Source organism: Gasterosteus aculeatus, chromosome 9, assembly GCF_964276395.1.
Source record: "Gasterosteus aculeatus chromosome 9, fGasAcu3.hap1.1, whole genome shotgun sequence".
Lineage (NCBI taxonomy): Eukaryota > Metazoa > Chordata > Actinopteri > Perciformes > Gasterosteidae > Gasterosteus > Gasterosteus aculeatus.
Genome location: NC_135696.1, coordinates 12,138,161 through 12,161,042, shown reverse-complemented (window position 1 = coordinate 12,161,042; position 22,882 = coordinate 12,138,161). Strand labels below are relative to the sequence as shown.

General features: G+C 40.8%; 3 protein-coding genes across 8 annotated transcripts in view; 1 reads left to right on the top strand and 2 right to left on the bottom strand.

Moving 5' to 3' along the window:
* dnah6 (dynein, axonemal, heavy chain 6) overlaps nt 1-5,274 on the bottom strand; it is a 31,607-nt gene extending 26,333 nt beyond the window's left edge. Inside the window, 19 exon segments of the mRNA XM_078080002.1 lie at nt 2-57; nt 245-616; nt 732-949; nt 984-1,072; nt 1,074-1,183; nt 1,394-1,551; nt 2,150-2,270; nt 2,357-2,432; nt 2,653-2,733; nt 2,825-2,916; nt 3,077-3,288; nt 3,598-3,688; nt 3,762-3,921; nt 4,061-4,149; nt 4,257-4,400; nt 4,675-4,699; nt 4,701-4,846; nt 4,959-4,990; nt 5,259-5,274. Coding sequence (XP_077936128.1) covers nt 2-57; nt 245-616; nt 732-949; nt 984-1,072; nt 1,074-1,183; nt 1,394-1,551; nt 2,150-2,270; nt 2,357-2,432; nt 2,653-2,733; nt 2,825-2,916; nt 3,077-3,288; nt 3,598-3,688; nt 3,762-3,921; nt 4,061-4,149; nt 4,257-4,400; nt 4,675-4,699; nt 4,701-4,846; nt 4,959-4,990; nt 5,259-5,274 — 2,288 coding nt within the window.
* A 65-nt stretch (nt 5,275-5,339) lies between these two features.
* sclt1 (sodium channel and clathrin linker 1) lies at nt 5,340-17,738 on the bottom strand. Of its 2 annotated transcripts, none has more exons than XR_005713085.2 (21): nt 17,204-17,738; nt 16,468-16,535; nt 16,194-16,237; nt 15,988-16,060; nt 14,601-14,656; nt 14,047-14,182; nt 13,653-13,775; nt 13,415-13,480; nt 12,765-12,835; nt 12,244-12,334; nt 11,762-11,853; nt 11,181-11,358; nt 10,895-10,993; nt 9,082-9,153; nt 8,888-8,962; nt 8,639-8,781; nt 8,235-8,427; nt 7,156-7,282; nt 6,412-6,490; nt 5,739-5,834; nt 5,340-5,648 (listed from the first exon to the last, which is right to left on the bottom strand). XR_005713085.2 is itself a non-coding variant. In XM_040186604.2 (21 exons), the coding sequence occupies exons 1-21, from the start codon at nt 17,235-17,237 to the stop codon at nt 5,589-5,591; spliced, it is 2,046 nt and encodes a 681-aa protein (XP_040042538.2). In that variant the 5' UTR covers nt 17,238-17,738; the 3' UTR covers nt 5,340-5,588. The 2 variants fall into 2 exon arrangements, 1 of the variants encoding a protein (XP_040042538.2); XM_040186604.2 differs by having other exon boundaries at nt 7,086-7,282.
* c9h4orf33 (chromosome 9 C4orf33 homolog) lies at nt 17,001-21,455 on the top strand. 5 transcript variants are annotated; one of them, XM_040186614.2, is made up of 6 exons: nt 17,001-17,280; nt 18,555-18,748; nt 19,857-19,917; nt 20,002-20,053; nt 20,133-20,332; nt 20,685-21,455. In XM_040186614.2, the coding sequence occupies exons 2-6, from the start codon at nt 18,568-18,570 to the stop codon at nt 20,779-20,781; spliced, it is 591 nt and encodes a 196-aa protein (XP_040042548.1). In that variant the 5' UTR covers nt 17,001-17,280; nt 18,555-18,567; the 3' UTR covers nt 20,782-21,455. The 5 variants fall into 5 exon arrangements, with proteins under 5 accessions (XP_040042548.1, XP_040042549.1, XP_040042547.1 ...); XM_040186615.2 differs by lacking the exon at nt 17,001-17,280 and adding an exon at nt 17,743-17,846; XM_040186613.2 differs by lacking the exon at nt 17,001-17,280 and adding an exon at nt 17,749-18,076.
* Nucleotides 21,456-22,882: the final 1,427 nt, after the last annotated feature.

Here is a 22,882-nt window from a genome sequence, read left to right as displayed (position 1 = left end):
TGTCTTCCAGTGTTCTGGCTTCATTATTGGGTTAAGTAGATCAGTGATCAGAGGTAGCTGAAGGATAAACATGAATATATTATTTAGATGGCATCATCAAGCTGTAGTGAACAACAACTTAAATTATTATAAGTTAATATTTTAACATATTTGTTATAAAGATTTCGTTGTGATAACGTGATTTTTTTTTATTCACGCCACACACTATACACAATACAAACCCTTTACGACAAAACCCACCCACCCACCGTTTTATGACTTCCACCTTCTCCTTAAGAATTGGCACTACATTGTTGAGAGGGAGGCCTTTAGATACAGCGTGTTGAGTACGACTCACCTGTGTCCATCCATCTGATAAAGAGTCCCATTTCTCTAGACAGCCCCACAGCTGCTGTTTCAGTCGAAACTTGCCAATTTCCTCCTCCAGGGCATCAAAGTTGGTGACCTCCATCTTTATTGATCAGAAGTTAAAGAGGGAGGTGGGAATAAGTTGACCTGGTTGCTTCTGGTAGGAGGTGTAGGCGTGGACCTGGGCCTGCAGTTCGTCTATGGAGACTTTGATCCCCCCGAGCAGCAGACGCACTTTGGAGGAATCTGCATTGACGTCAAGGAGGTCCTGTGCACAAGAAACCAGATGGCAAACAAGTAAAAATAGGTCGAAGACATATTGATACACCTTGAGTAAACCAAACCATTGCCCATGGAACGATTAATAAAACGTATCCACGTACTTGTGATTTAAGCTTGATTGTCTGGACCTTGTGGTTAAGCTCATTAACTTCTTTCTGCAGGGAGCTTCCGAGCTTCTCCATGCTAGAGTCCCTCTCAAATTCTGCCTCAATGATACTGCTGTGCAGGGAGTCAATGTAGCCGTGGTGGAGGGAGAGTGTAGTAAAACAGTCGAATAGGAGAAGAGATGAGAACAGGGAATGGAAGAGGAGAGAGGATACTGAGAGATTAACTTTGTTGGTTTTGTTACAAACACTTGTGATTGCTAGAGCAACTGCTTTTACTGTTAAATGTGTGGCTTACCCTCTTCTGAATCTCCTCCATAAATGTGAGAGAGTCGGCTGTCAGCTATAGTGGAGGCACCGGACTCAAGTTTGCACCAGGCATCACAAACCTCAGCAAAGAGAGCATCTAGCTTCCTCCTGGCCTGCAGGGTAAGCATCTCGTTGATGATCTGGAACAGACGTTAAAAACAATGACTCCTACATGCTCCATCAATGTTTCTGCAATTGCGCTAGAAGAAAGGATTTTCTTCTGAGATTTTCCCTCACTGAGACCCTGGACCTTTCTTATGTTTTCACTTCAGTGAGATTGTATCAATCCATGGTCAAAACGCTTTGTAACTCTTTAACCACAAACTGATATTATGTGTGTCTGTTTGCACATTACTAGTCCTCGCCTGCAGTTGGGAATACACAAGCTTCGTTTTGAGCTGTGTTTTGTCCACAGGCAGCAAGCCGAGGTGTCTTTGCTGTTGGAAGGCTGTGGCATCCTTATGCACACTGTGCTGTAACTTCAGTGCTTTTTCAAAAAAGGGTATACCTGTGAAGTAAAGAAATTAACATAAGGTTTCAACAATTGATGCTCTAACTAGAACAGTTTCTTTTTGGCAAACAGAAAGAAACATGGAAAACTAAATGATGCTAGCGCTGCTCCCTGAATGAGAAGAGAGAAGCTGCAATGGACTGGTATAGTAGGGTTTCATCTTCTGAAAGTACGGATTATGAATTCTATACATGTTTCTAATCTTGCCTTTACACTTTGGAAAAAGGTGCACACCTTTTGTTGTGTATTCTTCTGGTGCATAATGACTACAAATATTTTTTGAGACCTTGAATTTGATTTTCATGTTAAATGGTATCCTCAAACCTATGATATCCCTTAACCACAAATATATATATAAAAAAGGTAGGTTTTGATAACTTGTAGCGCTATATGGAGCCATTCTTTCCACCAGTTACACATTTAGTTTGTATCATGCATGCGCATACAGACACTCGCCCTGTGCAACTTTACAAAAGGTACAGGCCCGCGACATTTAATGTGGGTCCTACACAGTGTTTTATAAATCTTAATCCAGCTGTTGATGCCAGATGTGGGATCTGTAACAACAATGTTTATGTGGATGTAATTGCATCACCGTGATCTCTTTGCCGGATATCATCCAGATTCAGACTCTCGTACTCTTTATAGAACATATGAAAACGCTCAAATGTGTCTGAGTACACTTTTGCTGCGTCAAAGGAAAACTGGAATGAATCCTGTAGGGAGAAACAAGTCAGGCCCACACATACACAGTACCGTGGATAAGAGATATCAACTTAAAAAATGCAAAGTAGAAGCTAACCTTGATTTTCTGGATGATTCCCTGAAGTCGGCCATCCTTCTTCAAGATCCATTCCAAACAAGGGCCAGCTTCTTTTCTTTTTTAAAATTTTAATTTCTAAATTTAAACAGATATAGAAACTCATACATAGACTACATCAAAGATCAATTACAGAGTAAAAAAATACCTTAATACCTTTATATTTTTAAAATATGTAGCACATTAACATTCAGAACAACACTCAATATACACGTCTGGGCTATCCGGTGGAGGTTTGACTTTTTACTACCTTATTGTCTTTAGGTGATATCAATGACATTAAATCACGATCTTCTGTGAGCATATTAACGGACATCACCGCTGTGTCAAACGACCCGAGGATCTCAGCAACAGTTTTCATGTGAGATTTCAAAGAGACACTGTAAGGTATTAAATGGGTAATGAGTAGAGTAAAGCATAATGGGTTTTTAACAAATTGGAAAACTAACGTGAAAGTCCTCCCCAGAGGGTTTGTAGGTCAAGGCATTTGGGTCCAGCATCAGCTCAGAGATGAACACAGGCTGGCTGCAGTGAGTTTCCGACTAAAACACACAAACACACACCGACCCAAACTGAACACTGGTATGGATGTACTTGGAAAAACCCACTTGATATATATTATTATATACTATATATTATATATATTATTATATACGGTTTTACTGTAAATAATCCAATAAGAATACTGAAACAATCCCCTACCTTTTGGCTCATGTGTTCATCAGAAGGGTCACCCTCAGAGCTTCGGCTCCAGCTCTGAATAACGGCATTGCTGGGCGTTTGACTTACGCGCTCTTAGAACACAGCCAGTAGTTTGGCCACTGAACTCGCGACTAAGGTTTGTACGCTGTTAATAACCAAATAGTCAACCAGACGGATGAAGCTGGGAAGGTGAGGGGCAGAGAGGGTTTGGACTGGAATTAGATAGTGTGTGTCACGGGCATTTTTCACAGCAAACGTTTCGATGTGTCACAAAGGAGAACAGTCTAATAGAATAGTTATAGTTCCAGAGCAGGTATTTCTGGTAGACAAATAGAGATAGAAAATAAAATGAAAGAGGAAAAAGCGAGCAACTTATTGGAATTGGCGTTGGTATTGCAATGTGATTCTCGCACGAGCTTCCATTGCTGTGAGGATCTCTGTGACACAGAAAGCCTACTATAAACCGTGCAACATTATGGTCTAGCCATTTACACGCCAGCGTTTAAAAATGCTCAGTGTACCTAAGTACACAAATCTGATGGCGTAGTTTTGGCATGCAGAAACCGTCACCTCCTTCACCAGGTCTTGAAACTTGCTCAAGTCACTCAACACCTGATAATAATGAAAGAATAAGGGCAATGAGCAGCTGAGGAGGCCCACTTAACAATCTATGTATCGTTACTACCTTCTCTAGTTGTTTTGACTGGATGTCCTGGAACTCCTTAAGTGTGTAAGTGTGTTTTTTCTCTATGGGACACAAGCTTGTGTCACCGATTTGATGACACATTTTGCTGATGTGCAGCAGTGCACAACGTTGAGACTGTATGACATAGACAAATGTTAGTTAATTAAAACATTGTTGTAAATCTGTAAAAGATGTTTGGCTCATTGGACATATTTACGGAGTATAATATTCCATATTTAACATCATTAATACACATTAAGAGAAGATCCAAACCTCTATTTATACGCACTCTCACATACCTGTTCCACAATAAACAAGAAGTTTTGATGAACCTCCTGGCCATTTCATATCTCTTGGCTCGAACTTTGTAGTGCCAGACTTTGAAAGCCTTGCCAAACAAGTTGCCAAACAAGGGGATGCGGGTAAGCTTTGAGTGATAGTAGTACTGCTTCTCCCATTGGTTAGGAAGTCCACCTTTTTCTTATTTACTGATACCACACCACCCTGACTTATAAGGGTGTATTGATCCTCATTGTGCTCAATCACTTTTAATTCAGAGGGAGTGTCCAGCTGTACACTGCTCTTGAGGGAAAAGGGCAAACTGGGTACAGTAGAGGTTGGCACCACACTCTGGGATGTCTGAGAAGAGACACAATGAAAAAGCTATTTCCTATTGAATGGAACCTTTTCAAAGTCAATAAACAATTGCGGATTTAACAAAAATTCCATATCAGGCTTCTATATCAGAGACAATTTTGACTTTGCACTACATTTTGTCACAGGTTATTGAGAGCCGGTAGGGGAGCCGAGAAACTTCAACAATTTAGGTGAAGAGGCACTTCTGAGAAATCTGTCCATCACGCACTATATGGACATGTTTCAAGCAATGATTATTCTCTTGTGAAACACTGACCTTGGCACTGGCTTTCAGGGAGGGTAGGCAATTTTTCACACCTCACAGGTGGCTGCTTTGTTTGATGAGATGAAGGCAACTGAGTGTCCCAGCCTGGAAAAAACATCCGCTCACGGTCTTTTAAGTGGTGGATGCCGGGTTGTTTCCTTATTACACATCTTTTCAGCACAGCCTAGATAAAGCAAAGACAACAAAATGTCCAAAAGTCCCACATTGACAAACTGTAGCATGATTACTTTTTGGCTGGACAAAGGAGGAGCCGAGCACATTTTGCCCAGACTCACCTGTGTGTCTTGAACAAGTTGGCCACCGTATGCTAGAGGTTGCCGGTTTTAAACCTTTCATTTTGATAATGTGTGACAGCATATTAAGATCCTTGCAAGTATGGCTGATGGTAGTTGTAATTAGTTTAATAATTTTTGATTAAAATAAATGATTTTAAGATAACGTCAGCTGTTAGTTAAAGACTTTCAGGCAGTGGACTGAAAAATATTAGTCAAAAGTTTGGTCACAAACTGCTATATATGTATATTTTACGTGTGACTTAAAAGCAGCGGCACACTGAGCTTGTTTTAGGAAGTGACATTCCTGCAGCCACATTCGGCTTGTTCTTTCACCCGAAGGCAAGATGGTTAAAAAAATAGAACACTTAGTCCAACAGAGAACAGGGTCTATTGGTTTATTTTGTAGTTGTAGCAGAGTTTGCTGTACATACCACACAGACACGTTCAACACGTATAAATATAAATCACCAAATTTGGCACATTACTGCATGAAAATTTCCATCTAATAACCAGATCACAGACACCACTGTTGTTGTCTTATGTATTTGGCAAACATTGTGATACTGTATTACCAAAACGAGCTAAACACACATAGCTACATATTCATTCCACAATCGCATAAAGTCGCTGTTATAAAGTCTCTGGATCCATCGCGGCTGCTTTCCTTCGCTGGGACGCTAACATAGTCAGCTGTTGAGATAAAAGAACAATCAATGAATGAAGGCGGTTTTAAATTGGGTAAAATACACACCTCCATGTAAGAGTCAAGAGTGGCCATACCTGTTGTGTAGCTGTAGTCGCCTTTTGTTCAGCTTGTGTAAGTCGTTTCTGAAGACGACTCGCCTTCTCCTGATACTCTTCTAGCTGCCTCTCATACTGCGCACACACACACACACACACACACACACACACAAACACACACACACACACAAAAACTGTCAAACCGTAATTATTTCTAAAAGTTAAACAAATACCCCCACGTCCCTACTTTAATTTAAAAGTGAGATTATCCCCATTCATTACCACGTAGTGCTTTTTGTTATTAGATAGGCTGATATAACAGACTTATTTCAGTTCGATGTACTTTCTCTGAACCTAGGACTGAGCACAAGACCCACAGTCCGTCTCTGCCAGCCCCCATCATCGCCGTTATTACAACCGATATCATATGAGTGACTGTATGACACGACAATATTCTGATGAAGTCCATCGGACGTACTTCTGATGCTGTAGCCTTCTAGTAAAGTGCCTCCTGTTCACACAGCTACTTTTCTAAGCACACTGCTCCAAATGTAGAAGATGGTTGTCCTACACTGCAGGACAAACATCCAACATTTATTTTCATAAGAGCAGAATTATCCATCCGAATGTCATCAGTTTACCCGCCTTTCACACTTCACATCTCTGACTCTCGCTGCGTGCTTGTTTGTGTGCATGCGTGTGTTACACAAACCTCAGCGACAGTGTTGTGGTAAGTTTCAAGCTGCATCTCCAGCTTGTGTGAACACTGCTTGTGCCGATTCAGCTCTCCTCTGAAATAGACATAAAAAGAGAGAAACTATTTTATCAAAGGTGAAAAATATATAAATGTTATTTTTTTCCCCCCAATGTTCCCTCTTTCCAACACATTTCAGTGGGGTACAGCTGTTTCTGAAGGCAAAACAAGTGGTAAGTCAATTTCTTTTTAAATGTGATCTTTGGTGCTCCACTTTAGCTGTTGCTTTGTCTTTTATCCAGCCTAAGCGACATAACTGATACAATAAAAAAGGATTCTTAAGTAGTAGCAGAAAGAAGGTATTGAATTGCACTTTTTGTAGTGAATATTCTTGTACATTTGCATAGTGGAATCATAACCGTGTTGGTGCCGTATTCTGTCAGACATCCTAGTTTTCATTCTACTGGTTATTGTTATGCAGGGTTTGATTGGACTAGAAATCTATCGCTCAGTGTGCACCACAATCCTTGAAATGTATCTGCAAAAGGAAAACACATCACACTGACATGTATTATTAGAGTAGGCATTCCGTTTTTAAGATGGTAACTGGCAACATTTCAAGCCCGAAGCCCATTTCTGCTTTTTTCTCTCCATACTTTGGTAATGTTAAATCAATCTTCACAAGTTCTTACTTGAGGGCAGTGATTTTAGTCTCAAAGGCCGATACAAGGTTCTTGGCCTCTTCTTTTAAGCGCTGGTTACTTTTTTGCTGTGCTTGAAGGAGGCGCGTCAGATCAGCCCTGGAGTTTCGGCTGCTTTCCTCCAGCTCCTGCACGCGTGCATCAAGTCCCTGCTCCTTAAGGTCGTACTCCTGCTCCATCTGTAGGAGCTAGAGGGACACCAGAAGAGGGAGGTCGGGTGTTTAAGGTCACTTTGCTGGTCCAAGATCATTTTGGTAGATGAAGAAGAAACACATGAACAATCTTGTCGAATCTAATTCAAATTAATAATATTCGTGCAATCATTGCATAATATTAGCACCTATTATGCACCGCAACATAATATTATATTACAATTATTACATTATCAATTATTACTCGTCGTTACAATAATCAAAGATCCATGTTTTCTCCCACTCTTCTTAAAGAGATAGAGCAGGTGTTTTGAAGTGTGGTTGCGTGAAGTACTAATCCAATGTGTTACCTGCTGTAGACGGCAGTCCTCACACCCCCAGCTGGGAGAGACAGACTAGCAGCACGGGGAGCAAAGCAATGAACTGACGTATTTTCACTATTATTTTTGCAGGGGATCTGAACTGAACGGAAACCCTTTTCTCATTGTCTAAAAGCCACAATAATCACTGAAATATATGTAGTATTTACAGATAGATGGTGTGGAAAAAAGAGGGGAGTCTTTGCTACCATGCTTTTAAATACAGACTCATGTAGATGCATTAACAACTTAAAATTTCATACCCTTATTTAAGTGGTTGATTACAGTGAAGTGGGTGTCTGGTGCAAGTGGCTGTTTTTCCGCTCCACTACATTTGAGTGCCTGAAGTGTGCAATATAGAACATTTTAAGTACTATCTTTACAGAAGAGCAACAGTAATTGACTGTTATTCCTTTAGCCGGATTTCCGTCCACTGACCCCCTTCTTCCATCCTTCCTGTGAATCATTCTAATGGACCAGCACTCGTTTAACCTATTGCTTTGCAGAGTCACTTCCTTCCCTTTATTTCTTTACACAAAAATCAAAATGAACCCTTATCTGGTCTTTTCTTGTGTTTCTGAGGGAAAGCCCCTCTTCCTCCATTTCTTTTCCATCCATCAGTAGGTTACCTGTTTTTTTGCCTTCCTTTGGACCAGCAACAGAGCCTTGCGCATCTCCTCCATCTCCTTGTGGAGCTGCAGGTTCTCCCGTTGCAGCTGGAGCCGCTCATCGCTGACACTGACGCAGTCGTCCCGGGCTGCAGCCAGAGAGCCCTGCAGCCGCCGCACTTCCTCCTGGCACCGCAGCAGCTCCTCGCTGTAGCTGTCACACAAGCACAGAAGGATCAAGAAAGGAGGAGAGAGACCGAGCTGTAGAAGAGTACTACATTTTTTAATCCTCTAAATCCATCCCTTTTGGCAGCGGCGTGTGTTGTGAGGATGGAATGGAGCAACGGTGGAGTGCTTAACTTCCTGAGAAGAATTTGCTTAGTTTGAACTAGTGGGGAACAAATACAACGCTAAGTTACACTTACTCCATCTCCATCTTTTTCAGTTGCTTCTGTGTGCTCTGCAGAGTGAGGCTCATGTCTTCCTTCATCCTCTCTGCATCCAGACACCTCTGGTGAAGGGCATCCATCGTCCTGAACTCTGGCTCGGCCCTGCCGTCCTTATAGACCTAGAACCAAAAGGATTTTACCATTGTGCAATCAAACACTATCAGAACTCTGGAGTTTAGTGCAGCAGCTTCTTGCTTGTAGTTTCACTGATACTTTAATAGATACCTTCTCCAGCTCCTCCTCTACAGCTTTTCTCTCCCGCAGGGACTTTTCAATCCGAGACTCTTTATCTGCACACTCCTAGAGAGAGGTGGGGGGAGAGAACAATGAGCAAAACACATGAGGAGACAGGTGGAGATTGCGAAAAGGATTTAATGTAATGTTTAAATGAATGTATGCTTAACAGGCCAGATCCTCACCAGCTGCAGCGCAGACAGCTCTTCGGCCATACGGTTAATTTGAGAGTTGCACTGCTTACGCACATTATCCACCTGTTGAATACAAAGTAACATGGTAATGACTACTGGAATCTGGGCAGCGCAATGCTATATGTCAGACAGGAACTTTGAATAGATTTCGGGGGGGGGGGGGGGGGGGGGGTTAGGGTTGTTGAGTTGTGGAGTTAGCGGTTTAAGTTAGGTCAAAACACTGTGGAAGGTTAACATATTGATGGGACCAATCAACCACACTGAGCCTGTGAGGATTCACTTATGCAGATACATTTTTTTTTTTTTGTAATATGTTTTTGATTGTGTCAAACAAGAACTTTCGCCTTTCAGCCCAAAGATCTGGGGCAGCGCAAAAATCGCTGAGATGAAGGAAGAGTAGGCTGCTACATGGACTCCTAAAATGTGCAAGGACATGACACGTGGCCTGCCTGTCCAATGTAAATAAAAGGTGGCAGATTGCAACTGAGGCTTGTGTAACAAGAAGTAAGGACAACTACTTTGACCGGAGCAAGAACATGAACCTTCAAATGGCCTTATGGAGTTCAGGAATACTGTAGGAATATGGCTCTGTAAAGACGACCGTCTCCATATGTAGAACTGCTCACTCAAAGATGGCGAAGACACAATAGTTCTGTGTGTATCTTTGGCATCTACCTATTAAACTTATGTACAACACATTTAATTCATAATAAATCCTTCATCCTTTACATCCATATTTTCTTACTACTTTTTTCCCTTTTCCTCCTAATGGTTGACATGTTGTATTTCTTGGCACATTATACTAACCATAAAACCATCTGCCGCATATGTCCCTCTCTCCCACATGCACAAGCGTTTTTGTGTGGGCACAAGATACTAATGCTGAATTTTAACTGCAGGCACATTTCTTTAGCAAAAGTTGAGGATAGCACAGAGTACACGGCGTTCATTTGTGGGTGCCAATGTTCCAAGCTAGCTGGTTTAATGGAAAAGTCTAGAAACACCTTTACTTTGGGAAATTCAGACCCTCGTGCATAGTTGCTTGAGTGGTACTTAAAACCTCAGGTAAGCCTGATATGAGACTACAAACGTAAGGAGTTTTAGGATTCATTCTCAATGTTACGTATTCGTCTCGAGTAAAGATGAGAGGAATGGAAGATTAACGGTAAAAACGTGCCTGACTTTTTCTGCAATGTTTAACCTCTAACTCCAAAAGAAAAGGTCCTGGAAGTTAAAAAAAAAGGCAAATTCAACGAGAGTGGCTCTAATTTACAGAAAGTCAAACACATCATCAGTGACTTTCTTAAATAGCATCATTTGTTGAAGGCTAGCCAGGGACTAAGATGACAGCCAGAGCTGCAGTCATACTAGGCGTCATTAACAGGATTAAACCGTTTATGGGCTCGACGAAGAAGACCCATTAACTGAGCATTAATCACCATGTCCCCGACTGAGGTTGGGAAGAAGAAAAAAGCAGCGCTTTGCTTTTGGCTTTGTACATCAGTGAAGTTAAAGGTTGTGGCTCCGTGTTAAGAGTAATCATGAATCAGAAATTCCAGGGTTGCTGAAGTTTTTACAGATATTCTTTGATAATTTTAGACTGGAGTTGGCACCAAATCTCTTAATTCTGCTGCAAAACATTTGGTGTTAAAAGCACATTTTAGTCCGGCAAATTGAATTGAGGACCTTTTGGAGAATAAGCCCATTCCACACGGCTGACATTATTTCACGGTTTCAGTTTCGGTACTATTTGAACGTCTACAGAAGCCAAACGCGTCCGACAGACGTTCAGTAACCCCCGCACCTCCTTTCTAGTGCGGACTGCGGCATCCTGGATCAACTGTTTGATGGCCTCCTTCGTCTTCTCAAGCTCCTCTGTCTTCTGCTTCTCTCTCAACAGGGCCTGAAGGGAGAGGGTGAAGACAGGCACAGCATATATTTCAGTGTGCTGAGTTCTGAAGTGCTGAACGGATGTGCACGCAGAGGATGGATTGTCAAAGGATCTTGCAGCTTCACAGATTGAGAGAAAAAAAAATAGCGAGAAAAGTGTTGCAGACGGGGAGGAAGAGACAGAGAGTGACGGCAGTCACCTGGTCTTTCTGCAGTGCAGCCTCTTCGGCCACCTGAACACTCTCTCGGACTTTGGCCAGGGCCTCATACTTCTCCTCTTCTAGTGTGGTACAACGTGACTGGAGTTCGCCAACCTTTCTTTCCCACACAGCTTGATCTCTGCGAACTGCCTCAGCCTCATGAGATGCAGCTTTTAGTCTGGAAGAGGAGAGAAAAACGAGTGAGTACCAGCAGCAAGGGAAAGGACGGGGAAGTACTTGGCTCGGCGGCACTGTCATTTTGATGTTATACTCCGTGACTTCCCAAAAGATTCTGTCATCTCACTGCTTCCACAGGCTCTGCAACGGCATTCTTTGTTATGCAATAGCAAAGGGGTGCTATATATTTCACGTCAAATGGAGGAAGAAAAAAAACTGAATGTGGTGTGATCGTGTTTAGTGAGGCATTTGTAAAATATGCTGAAATTCTTAACACTTTAGTAAAATTTGCTGCAGTTTCTCACCTCCTCCGAATGCACATGTCACCAGGGTGTATTCATTTCACACACTCTGCTACAGAAAAGGAAAGTGGCAGGCAAAGAAACAGTTTCACTTGCGCTCACCTGGCCTCTTGCTGGCTCAAGACCGCCTGAAGTTGTTGGAGTCGTCTGTCTGCTGCTTCCTCTCTGCCCTGAGCCTCTACCACATCCTCCGCCTGAATACATGCACATACATCTGTTATTTCTTCTTAATTAACTGGATCAATACTTTTGCTCCAATTGTAAACAGTGACAATCGATGGCCAGTCCAGCTCAAGTGAAGTGAAAACCCAATAACAGTTTTTTTTCTTTAAGAAAGACAATCAACCCATGTTTCAATTGTATTAAAACTAATTTAAAATGTATTCAGTCCTAGAAGGATAACTACGGCCATAAATTATTTCTTAAGGTTAAGACATATTAAAAATATAAGTAAATTTGAACAACTCGACAAAATCTCCAAACCGAAGTATGTACATCTACATCATAAAATATTGGTTTGATTTCCCCTTTGTATCGACGGAACCTTTCTAGACAAAGGAAGTAACATACTGGATTTTTCTCACCCGTCTCTGCATTTGGCCCTGCACATTTTGTAGCAGTTTGGTCATCTCTTCCACTCTGGCTGTGGAAGTCCTCAGCTCAGCCTTTGCCTGCCTGCGCCAGGAGGACAGAGAGTAAACAAGAGTGCATAACACAGAATCCTGACTGCCATCTTGCATTTGAGTTATTAGGTCATTACACAATAAATTGGCCTTTTTGGAGACGTAATGAGTGAATTTTGATTCATATACGTGTTCCCAGGTGGATTGAATTACCTAAATACAGAACAGCGGTAGCCGTTTTCTGGCTTTTAACAGATATTTCATCATCTATGAGTGCTATCAGACTTTTCAATGAAAAGCAAATCATTATTTTCCCTTCAAAGAAAAAAATATAATGCATATTTCAGTATTTTGGTACAAATGTTCAAGCTGTCAGTCCACAAACGTTTGTCGTCCAAAGGTTCAAAGTTTCCTCAAAGAGAACATTCACAAAGCAAGAAAGCTGGCAGAATCCATTTTGAATATATGATGGATTCGGTTACCTGAGCTGGCTGTGCAGCTCCTCCATCTCCGTGCTCTGCTCCGTCACCGTCTTCAGAAACTGCTGGTTAGTCTGTGTGTGGCAACAAAGACAAGACTGCCATTTGTGTGGCATGATTTTTTGGACTTTTAAGCCCTTTCCGAGCGAAACTAGAGAAGATTCTTATGTGTCAGTAATGGTTACAAATCAATCGCTCTAACATACAGTGACTAAAGTATGCTGCTTGTATGAGGAGTCAGGAGATGCAAAGCCCGGGGCTCGCCCTCTCATCAAATATGCATCAGAGGGATATTCTATTACCCTCTCCTCCTGTATCTTCTCCTGAGCACAAGACTTGCATGGGTTCATCTGTGCTCCATTTTCTCGCCTTAATGTATAAATATATGATATAAAAAAATATATAAAATATATGGATACCGTATACCTTAATCTCCAATAAACGGTCTAAACAAAACCACACACTTTGACTCTAAATGGATTCCCAAGCGAGACAGTCCATCGCATACCACGACAACTAACTACCACAATGATTTGGAAAACCAATTCACTTAGTTGCAAGATGAATTATTAGAGCATTTTGTGCAGCATTTCAATCCCACGGCTAATTAGGAGGCCATCATTTAACAAGCTGTTTAATTAACCATCACTTACTGATTCCAGTTTCTGATTGGCCACTTGAAGTTTGTGTGTGTGCTGCTGGAACTGAACGAGCTGATCCTGTGACAGGAAAAAAAGAGGCATTCAATAAAAGTTAACTGCTTGCAATTACCTGATGCTTGCGGTATATAAAGTATTATCTGAGGACAAGCTAATCTGATTAACCTCATTTGTATGATAATGGCTCTATCTACTGGCAAAACACGTGCATGTTTAAGCCAAAATACTGAACCTTGAGCTGCTGTCTCTGAGTATCATGCATCTGTCCATCGGAGATATTCTTCTGGTAGGTCTGTTGGAGGAGGTCCAGCTCTTGGGCTGCAGTCTGCCACAGCTCCATGGCCTGCAACCGCTCCTTCACAATTACACGCAAAAATGCATGCAAACACGTTTGTACACACACACACAAGCATTGATGCATGTCAAAAAAGAACTGCTCGTGGATGTTTTGATGTCTGTCTTTACAAATTGAGTTTAAATACTAAGATAAAGCTCCCGTAGCTCAAGTGGAGAATGGTGAGCGTGTGTGTAACCCAATAATGTGTTTTTATCTAAAGTTTTACTCGTATATGTGCCGCAAACTGAATATGACCGTATTCTACATGTATGTTTAGCCATACGCAGACCTGATCAAACAGCTGGACCTGTTCTCGGAGGTTTTGGATGGCCGTTTCTTCCTCCGTCATGCCGCCCTCCGCTCCTGAAGCCGCAGGCAGGGCATGAAGCTGCTTCTCAACCGCCTCCCTGAGCTCTGCATGTAGCCTGGCAAAGTTGCAGGTTCATATCAATAAACGGTGACTTATACAAATGAACGATACAAGCGATAGTTCTTGATTTAAGAAAAGCAATACTATAATTGTAACTACAACAACTGACCAAATACACTATTTGGCTGCAACCCAATTGGTCAAGATGCCTTCATTATCAACAAAGAAACAAGTGACAACTAAACTAACATTACCACTCTACTGCTTCAACTATCTCACGGTTACCTAATTTGGTGCGACATTAAAAATCATCAAGAGTCTCTCAACTGTATAATAACCATAGATCTATAGGTTTAAGAATATGTGCTATGACAGAAAAGCTTGATTGAAGTTGACCAAAGTGGTAAAGATTGCTTCTACCTCCTCTTGTGTATCGCATCCCTATACTTTAAAACCAGTGAAAGTCTTCCTACCTTTCATTTTCCTCAACAATCGTCTCCAACTTCACTTTGACATCTGACATCAGCCCCTGTGGATTTAAACAAGAAGACCAGAGTTATTAATTAGTTATGACATTTGAGGGTACCTGTAATAAAATCCCAAGCCTGATTTGCTGATCTGGAAAAGAAAGTGTAGAGGAAGAAAATCTATATCTGTTCAACCCAAAAAAAAAGATCTGTCTTGGTATCTTGTGTCCAGATAGCAGAAAGTACGTGGGTGTTGAAGTTGCACTGAATCTGGCAAATGTTGTATTGTCAAACCTAACATCCATTGGCAATGCAATTTTTGCACCTTTAAATAATTGATATTGATATATTATTCATGAAATATATGACCACCTCCTCACACTGTACTTTCCATTTCTACAACATGATGTGATGATGAACTGTCTAAACCCGGCCTCCATCCCACCTTAACTGGTGGACATTGAAAAACAGAATTCTTCATGATACCTATGGCTGACATAAACAGCATGTTACATATTTGTTCAAATCCCAATTTAAATTCAAACCGGCTTCAAGGCCAATCAAATTTAATGTCAAGCTTTTTCTGGAACCAATAGATTACTCTGAATGAGTATAATAAGATGGTTTATCTTTGTTTGGAATTTGTATAATGCATTTGGCAAAAAGCAGCATCAGTTCATATTGTGATCAGACTGATCAGACATTCACCCCCAGTTTGCAGATCTATCCGCCATGGTATCACAATTCTAAAAGTTTACTTTAATTCTCTAATTATTTTACATTGTTAGCATTTTATAGGTTTGAGAATATTTGAAAGGAAGATCAGAATAACCCTGCCATTCTGGTCTTACTATATAATACTATTTTTTAAAGTCTTACTGAGTGCAAGAATGTAATTACAAACTCAAAACACAAAGAAACTGAAAAATACTTTGAATGTGGCTTTAAAGGGATTTGTCCTTGATAGGCAGAGTAATGCATTTGGTATTTCTGGGTTTGTTTACTTTCCCTCTCTTTTTATCCAAAAATCCCTCTGTATAGAAATGATTAAGACTTTATTAATTTACCATAGATATTTCAAGAAATGAATAAGACTTCATTCATTTAATTTGAAAAAAATATAATCAAAAAAGGAGATGGACGAAGGCGGTGTGGAGACACGGCACTGAATGGATGGTGTGGCAGAAAACTATACCATAGTACATTATTCAGTTATTACTGTGTGAGTCCTAAGATACTGAAGTAAAGATATTGAGTGAGTCCGTATCAACAGTATATTCATTATTATAATACATCACCGAGATGGCGTCCCAATATTTAATATGTTTGTACAATATTTCATTTGGCTGTACGAATTGAATTTGTGTGTCATTGTTTGAGTGTTTTCTTTCACCTGGTATCTCTGCAGCTGTTCAGTCATTTCACCAATGTGCTGATCGTACTCCACTATCAGAGGAGCCATTATACTGTAACACAGATGGAGGAATCATGCCACTTGTGTCAAAAGCACTTGGCTGTCCAGTGCGCACGTATTCACTGACAATTTTAGTCTCTCTGCCTTGGAACAAGAATATGTTGACCGTCATAGGAAATACTGACCTTCTATCTGAGATCCAGGGTGAAGGAGGTCTTGCTTCCTCAGGCTGATGAGCAGAGATGCCAGAGTTGAGAGTTAGCATGTAAGTTAGAGTTAGAGTGTCCAGCTGTAAATACTAAATATTCCTAATAATTGAATTTACCTACATATATGAGATATCTTTTCAAATAATTTCCAAACAAAATAAAAAGTAATTTGAAAACATTTTTCTTACTGAAAGTACAAGAAAATGTGCCACGTCTGTTGATATAGTTTCAATAACCAATGTCTTTTTACCTGAGATGGTGTTGACTGAGTGCGGTGTTCATACTGGTACTGACGGAGAACAGAATTTAGTCTGTGAACTGAAAAAAGGCACAAGTTGCTACACTATTGCATATACATAAAAAACAAACCAAAATATGATAATTATAAAGTCACCATGTATGAATAAATGCAAAAGATACTAATCAATTCACAATTATAAACCGATTGTGGGTGTTTTTAATCACAATGCACATAAAATCCCATATCAAACCTTTTCATGGTTCAAGCACACATAAGCAACAAGACAATTATTGAATGCAGAACAGTCCTGATAAGACCCTTATTGTGGTGTCTGAGTGTGCTGGACTGTGACATCCAATTACTGAACAGTCATGTATGGATCGTTGTGAGACCTTTAGACGTTTTAGAGAAGATATTCCATTAGCTTTGGTGAGCTTGTCATGCAGCAAAATCAGGATATTTTCTGTATTCATTTAAAACTATATGGCAGTCTAACCCCAGATTATTGATTCATAATAGTTGTGTTGATGCAAGGCTAATCATTTGTCATATTGACACGACTTCAAACACATGATCAACAATATAAACGAGCGTGTCTTCAGACATCAGGTTATGTCTTATTTTATCGCTCTCCTTTCGGACCGAGCTGATCATTCCTTGAACACATTCGGGGGAAGCTTTGGGCTGGACGACTCCGAAGGACGCGATAACCTGCTAGTGGGTGTCCTCGGGAATGTGTCCTTACCTTGATCACGTAAAAACTCAACCTCTGCCTCCATGATTGAAGGCGTTGTCTAGCGTTGGATGCAATCAAAACAACTTGTGAGTTGAACGATTACCCCTAACCTTCAGGTTGTTAACTTATTAATGCTATCGATAGAATCAGACACGTTCTTTATGTCAACCGATATTTTCGAAGCAAAAGTTCTATGCGGTTGTCTCTCAAACACAAAGCCGCTATACATATATGAGGTGTGGTGCACTGACGTTTACGCTCCCTATGTTTACCGTGTGCATGTAACGTCAGTTAGCGTTAGCTGTGGCAGCTAATCAAGCTCAGCTAAGCTTACTTAGCTAACCCGGCGTCATGGTCTGTGAAACAAATGGCTAACTTCAAAACAAAAGGTTACGGAGAAAGACGTCACTTATCGGTGGCAGAACAACATCTAGAAAACCATAATTGTTTAAATGACTATTCGCTGGCGCCGTCCGTGTTGAAACAAACAAATAACAGCCAATGGCAAAGGGGATGAGCACCCGTTAAATGGTTCCGTCGCTACGACAGGAAGTGAGAAATGTTCCGCTCTGAAGAGGGAAGTTTCGCCTTTGAAGGCTAAATCCTCGCCGATCTCTTAGTTTCCGTTTATCCGTTTGATTTCACTTTGCTGGTGTGAGCTTTTATGTTGAGTTACTTTAAGAACTCCCTGTGAAGCTGGAGGGTTTAAGTGGATGTGATGGAACTTATATTTTGAAGGGAAAACATTTCTACGAGTGTAACGTTAATCAGCGTGTAACGAAGGGGAATTGTAGTGCAGACTACAGAGCCCCGTGTTATTATTTCGCTACTAATATAAAGTATAACGCGACACAAGCCTCGGTTACACTGGTCCGTCAAAAAGTAAGATTGATAAAACGTAAGTTTTTCCTGATATTCTCAGCTAGGCTCATATGCCTTGCTAACAAAATTCCAATTTGGTTTACCTTACGGTATTTGAGGATTGAAAAGAGTAAATTAATCTTAAACCACAAGGACACCATATAATTTGTTTCCCTAACAGGAAGTTATTTGTTTTACAATAGATAAGTTATTGAGTAACAGACCTGTATTTCTCAGTAACCTCATCTGGTAACAAACAGCATAAAGAGCCCAGCAGGTTTTACGTGGATACACGAGAAGCCCGGCAGGAGCCCATTTGACCCTATTTTAACCAGTGAATCTTTTTTAGACAACATGAGGGTAGTTCGTGCTCTAAAGTGTCTGACACTTATCCACATTCTGCTATGCTGTGAATCGCTGTGGGTTTGTAGTGGGTTCCAACGTGGCATTGTGTTGTGTTGCATGGTAGATTCCCATTCTGATTACATTTGTCTTTCAGTCCTCTTAGGCGAATGCAGTTTGTGATCCAGCACACTTGGGACAGCGATCCTGTGAATCATGACCCCATCAGGATCGATTTCTCTCCTGGGGAAGGAGGGCTGAAGATCGAGATGTTTGGACCCTTCTTCAATGAGCCAGCAGCCCCCGCAGGTCCCCCTAGTCAGCCCTTTCCTGGACTCTGGGATTACGAAGGTGGGTAAAACAGGAGGAGCTCAGGCAATGAGCTCTTTATATTCTAGTGCACCACACAGCGTTTTACACATGCACACACATAGATAGTTAATGTGTAAAAGTGTGATCATCAAATATTTGTATTCTGGAAATATTTTCTTTGTAATATTTAAAGACATGCGTGGAGTTTAGATCAATAGTGCACAAAGGTTTTTAATAGTGCAACTTTATTTAAATCATGTTAATCCAGTTATTTGAATCCATTGCACAGCTACAAGACAGTTCAATATTTTTTAACAGTTTTTTGCTCTCTTATTAAGATCTAGATAATAAAATTAAATATAAAGTTGTGGTTTCCCCAGTTACCAGTCATTATGTCCAGTTAGGTTAACTGTCTCTCAGCTCCAGCATCATATCCGTTATCAATCTTCTCAGCTAACTTACAATACAAGGAAGTAATTGAACATATTACACAATATTTCTAAGCCTTTTTGCTGATTATAATAATAAAACATATAAAAAGAAGTCCCTCTCCAGACTTTGTTGTGTTGGTAAAATGAAGTTTATAAACTTCACAAACATTTATGGCCTATTGTAATAGGTTGGGTTATATAGTACAGGTGATGCTTTTATGGTTCCCGCCCCACAGTCACCTAGTTATTGCAGTCATGATTTAGGGATTTAGTCTGTATGATGCAATTGCAGGCCAATCTCAAAGGTGTTATACAATTTATATTCCAATGAGGTTTAAGAGCCGGTGGACTAACTCTGTTTATGAGGCCATAATAGTAATTGCATTATCATTATTATGGTGACACAACAATTAAACCCTATGATGAGGTTGAGTAATAACAACCCTATCTAATTGACCTGTAGTAAGTTTGATTTCCAGTTAATGAGCCCCACATATTTGACCTCATTAATGTTACTTATTAGATTGGAAACCAACCCCATTATAATCTAGGAAGATAATGAGAATGCTGTTGGGTTAGCCGTTGTGCTTGTATTCATATCTTGGTTAAAGTTTTCTTTTATTTTTACATAGTTCAGTTGAGTTAGAAGTCAAAACATATCACTCAAATTATTTGATTATTGTTGATTTAATGGTCCATCTCCTTCATTCCCTCAGTTGTGGAGTCCTTCTTCCTTGACAGTACCACAGAGAATTACCTGGAAGTGGAGTTTTGTCCGTAAGCACAGAGCTAAACTGGTGTGACATCATATGTGACCGCATGGCAACGACATCCAACATGCAAACTGTGTTTTCATTTTAGACATGGACAGCACCTGATATTGTTGCTATCAGGAGTTGGAAAAGCATTCCAGGTAGGCAGACATTGAGGGAGTTATTGAATGGGGCACAGTTCAGTTTTGAAATATTTAATTGTGTTGTTTTTTTCTCCAGCAACAACTGCCCATGGTGTTTAATGCCACGATCACAGGGGACAGGTGGATGGGTGAGGCTCTCTTGCCCTGGTCCTACTTACCTCCAAACATCAACAAGATGAACTCCTACGCAATTCACGGCTCAGGAGAGAAGCGTACGTATGAGGCTCTCTACTCCATCCCCAAGGAGGAGATAGTGGAAGGCCTAAAACCCAACTTGTGAGTATACCGATTCCTATCAGTGCAGTTGTTTGGGTCCCGTACATAGATATTATTTATAGTGAAAATGTTTTGTTCTGAAGGGGTATCACATTTTCGACTCAAACTCAAGCCAAGACACCCCTTGTGACATAATCATTATCTAATGTATATTCTGCTGTAGTTACACATCTCATGATACTGATATTTATGTTGGAAAGTTTTTGACGGACCAAAATAAGTTTTGACAGGCCAAGTTGTACCTTTTAGAATAGTCAACTATTATCCACCCACTGCCTTAGTAATTACCCTCAAATTAGATGCAGAATATACTGAATGTGTGTATTCAGTAAATTCTCCCTCTATTTGTTAGCCACCGCCTGGAGTATTTCCAGAATTTCAGCCTGCAAAGCATCATGGGAGAAGGTTGGATCCAGCCAGAATCGGATCTATGGAAAGGAAAGCCATGAGCTTTTCAAAAACCCTTCCCTGTCCTTCTCCTTCTGTCTCTCTTTTGCACACACACACACACACACACACACACACACACACACACACACACACACACACACACACACACACACACACACACATCACACACACCACACAGGGCAATGGTACAAACACTCATTGACGGGAAACAAAGGGCAATCAATCTTTATTAGTTAATGATGCCAAACAATATGACAACAAATATGTTAGCAGCTTGTCAGAGTGTATTAGCCTTCACACACACACGCACCCACACACACACACACACACACACAGACACACACGTCACAAAGTATTGGACATCCCCTTAATTTCCCTAAGCAGAGTGTGACCGACAGCGTTATGCTGTGGATGGTGGCAAGAAATGCTCGCTTTGACATTCAGCTCCTCTGCGGCCTTTCAAGGAGAAAGTGTGATACTGTCCCTGAGTTCTAAAAGTTTGCAATAAATGTTGTACCATGAATAGAACCTTTTGCAACCATTTTACTATCTTTATTGAATGCTTTTAGTTAGATATGTCAATGTGTTGATTACATATTAGTGATGAAGTGTATGTAGTTTTCTTTTCTCTGCGCATTTTACTTTTACTTGTATGTGTCATGTGTTCAGTGCCATGTTTATCCATTAAAGCGACGTTCATGCACTTTGAAAATATGTTTGTTGCCTCCATGATGACAGTTTGATAAGTTTATGGTTACTTAATTTAAAGTACTAGTCAATAAACAGGAATACCGTTTAAAAGTCCTTAGTAAATAGTGTCGCCTTAACGTATTCTATGTCTTCGAAGACTTTTCTGCAGAAAAATGTCAGGTTGTTTTTATAGGATGGGTTAGTACTGATGCATAAATGTGTAAGCGATATGATGTTCACACTTCTGGATGCAGCTCATTAGCTTCAATCATGTCATTTCAGTCTTTGCAAGACAATAGATACTTATTTCCCAGAATATCCAACTATTCTTTTAATGTGACAACTGTGGACTGTATGTCCTCTCATTAAACAAATGTATGGACTCTTAATGGCAAATCAAATAAAGTAGGTTAAAACCTGCTTGGGATATTACATTGACTGATCCTAACACTCTGAAGTTCATTCCCCTCATAGAGAGAACATCAGCCCCTTCACTTAATTTTCCATCTACCTTCGGGAGTTGAGATCAGAGGCCCTCTCATCCTCAACGCACACCGCAAACACACACATGCTCATTGACGACTGCCAAATCTGGGTCTTCTCTCCATGACCCTGCAAGTCTTTCCCCCCCGTGCCCCTGACACACCGCCTTGTAAATCCTGTGTATTCATCAGCAGCCCGCCTTGGATCATTGGCTGGCCAACCACTCCTTCAAACCAGGACCCAGGGAGCTGATCGATATTCATATTGGATGCGTTGCTCTTTGCAGTTGCAGCCCAAAAGCCCACATAGAGCCCCATCAGTTTTAATTGGCATTCTCGCCTTTGAAATGCGTGCCTTGATTAGACCTAGAGAGCACACTGCTTAAGCCCCCTCCTTATATTAGCCCGCAGTGCCTCGCCACCGCAGTGCACACTATTCATGCATGTTACATGCTTGGCACATTGTGTTTCACTCCTTCTAATAATATCTTGACCCAAAAATATGTTTCTGGACACAGTCAGATTAAACGGGGTCTTCATGAAGCAACTTTGATGAATATAGATGACTCCACCCGCCCACCTATGTGCAGTCAGGGAATGTGTGTCCCCACTAAGGTTTAAACCCAGCTCCCTCTAATTAGTGTGAAAAGATGAGAGGGGAGAGCAGAGCAGGTAGCTGCTGCCTCTCCTCTACCGCCAAAGCCCCGGCAGACAAGCAGACACAAGAGCGGTCTTATCCTCCTCCGAAGAAAAAAAACAGCCTGCTTTGAAACATTCAACACCAGCTTAAGGGTGATTCTGTGTGTCAGAAACTTTCTGGTGATCACCCAAGACCTAGTTTTGTTTTTTTTCCTCTCTCCAAGAGACGTAAGTTTAAAGAGGGGTTTGAGGGTATGAAATGAGGATAAAGTTGTAATGAAAAATAGAACGGGAGGGACAAAAGAGTGATCTCAGGAACTTTGTCTTA

Coding starts and splice junctions, on each gene's coding strand:
- sclt1 (XM_040186604.2), bottom strand. CDS start 17,237: ATGGAGGCAGAGGTTGAGTTTTTACGTGATCAAG. Junction 16,536..17,203: donor TGAGTTTTTACGTGATCAAG/GTAAGGACACAT, acceptor GCCTTTTTTCAG/TTCACAGACTAAATTCTGTT. Junction 16,061..16,193: donor CCCTGGATCTCAGATAGAAG/GTCAGTATTTCC, acceptor TCTGTGTTACAG/TATAATGGCTCCTCTGATAG.
- c9h4orf33 (XM_040186610.2), top strand. CDS start 18,410: ATGAGGGTAGTTCGTGCTCTAAAGTGTCTGACACTTATCCACATTCTG. Junction 18,475..18,554: donor CTGCTATGCTGTGAATCGCT/GTGGGTTTGTAG, acceptor TTTGTCTTTCAG/TCCTCTTAGGCGAATGCAGT. Junction 19,918..20,001: donor CTGGAAGTGGAGTTTTGTCC/GTAAGCACAGAG, acceptor TTTTCATTTTAG/ACATGGACAGCACCTGATAT.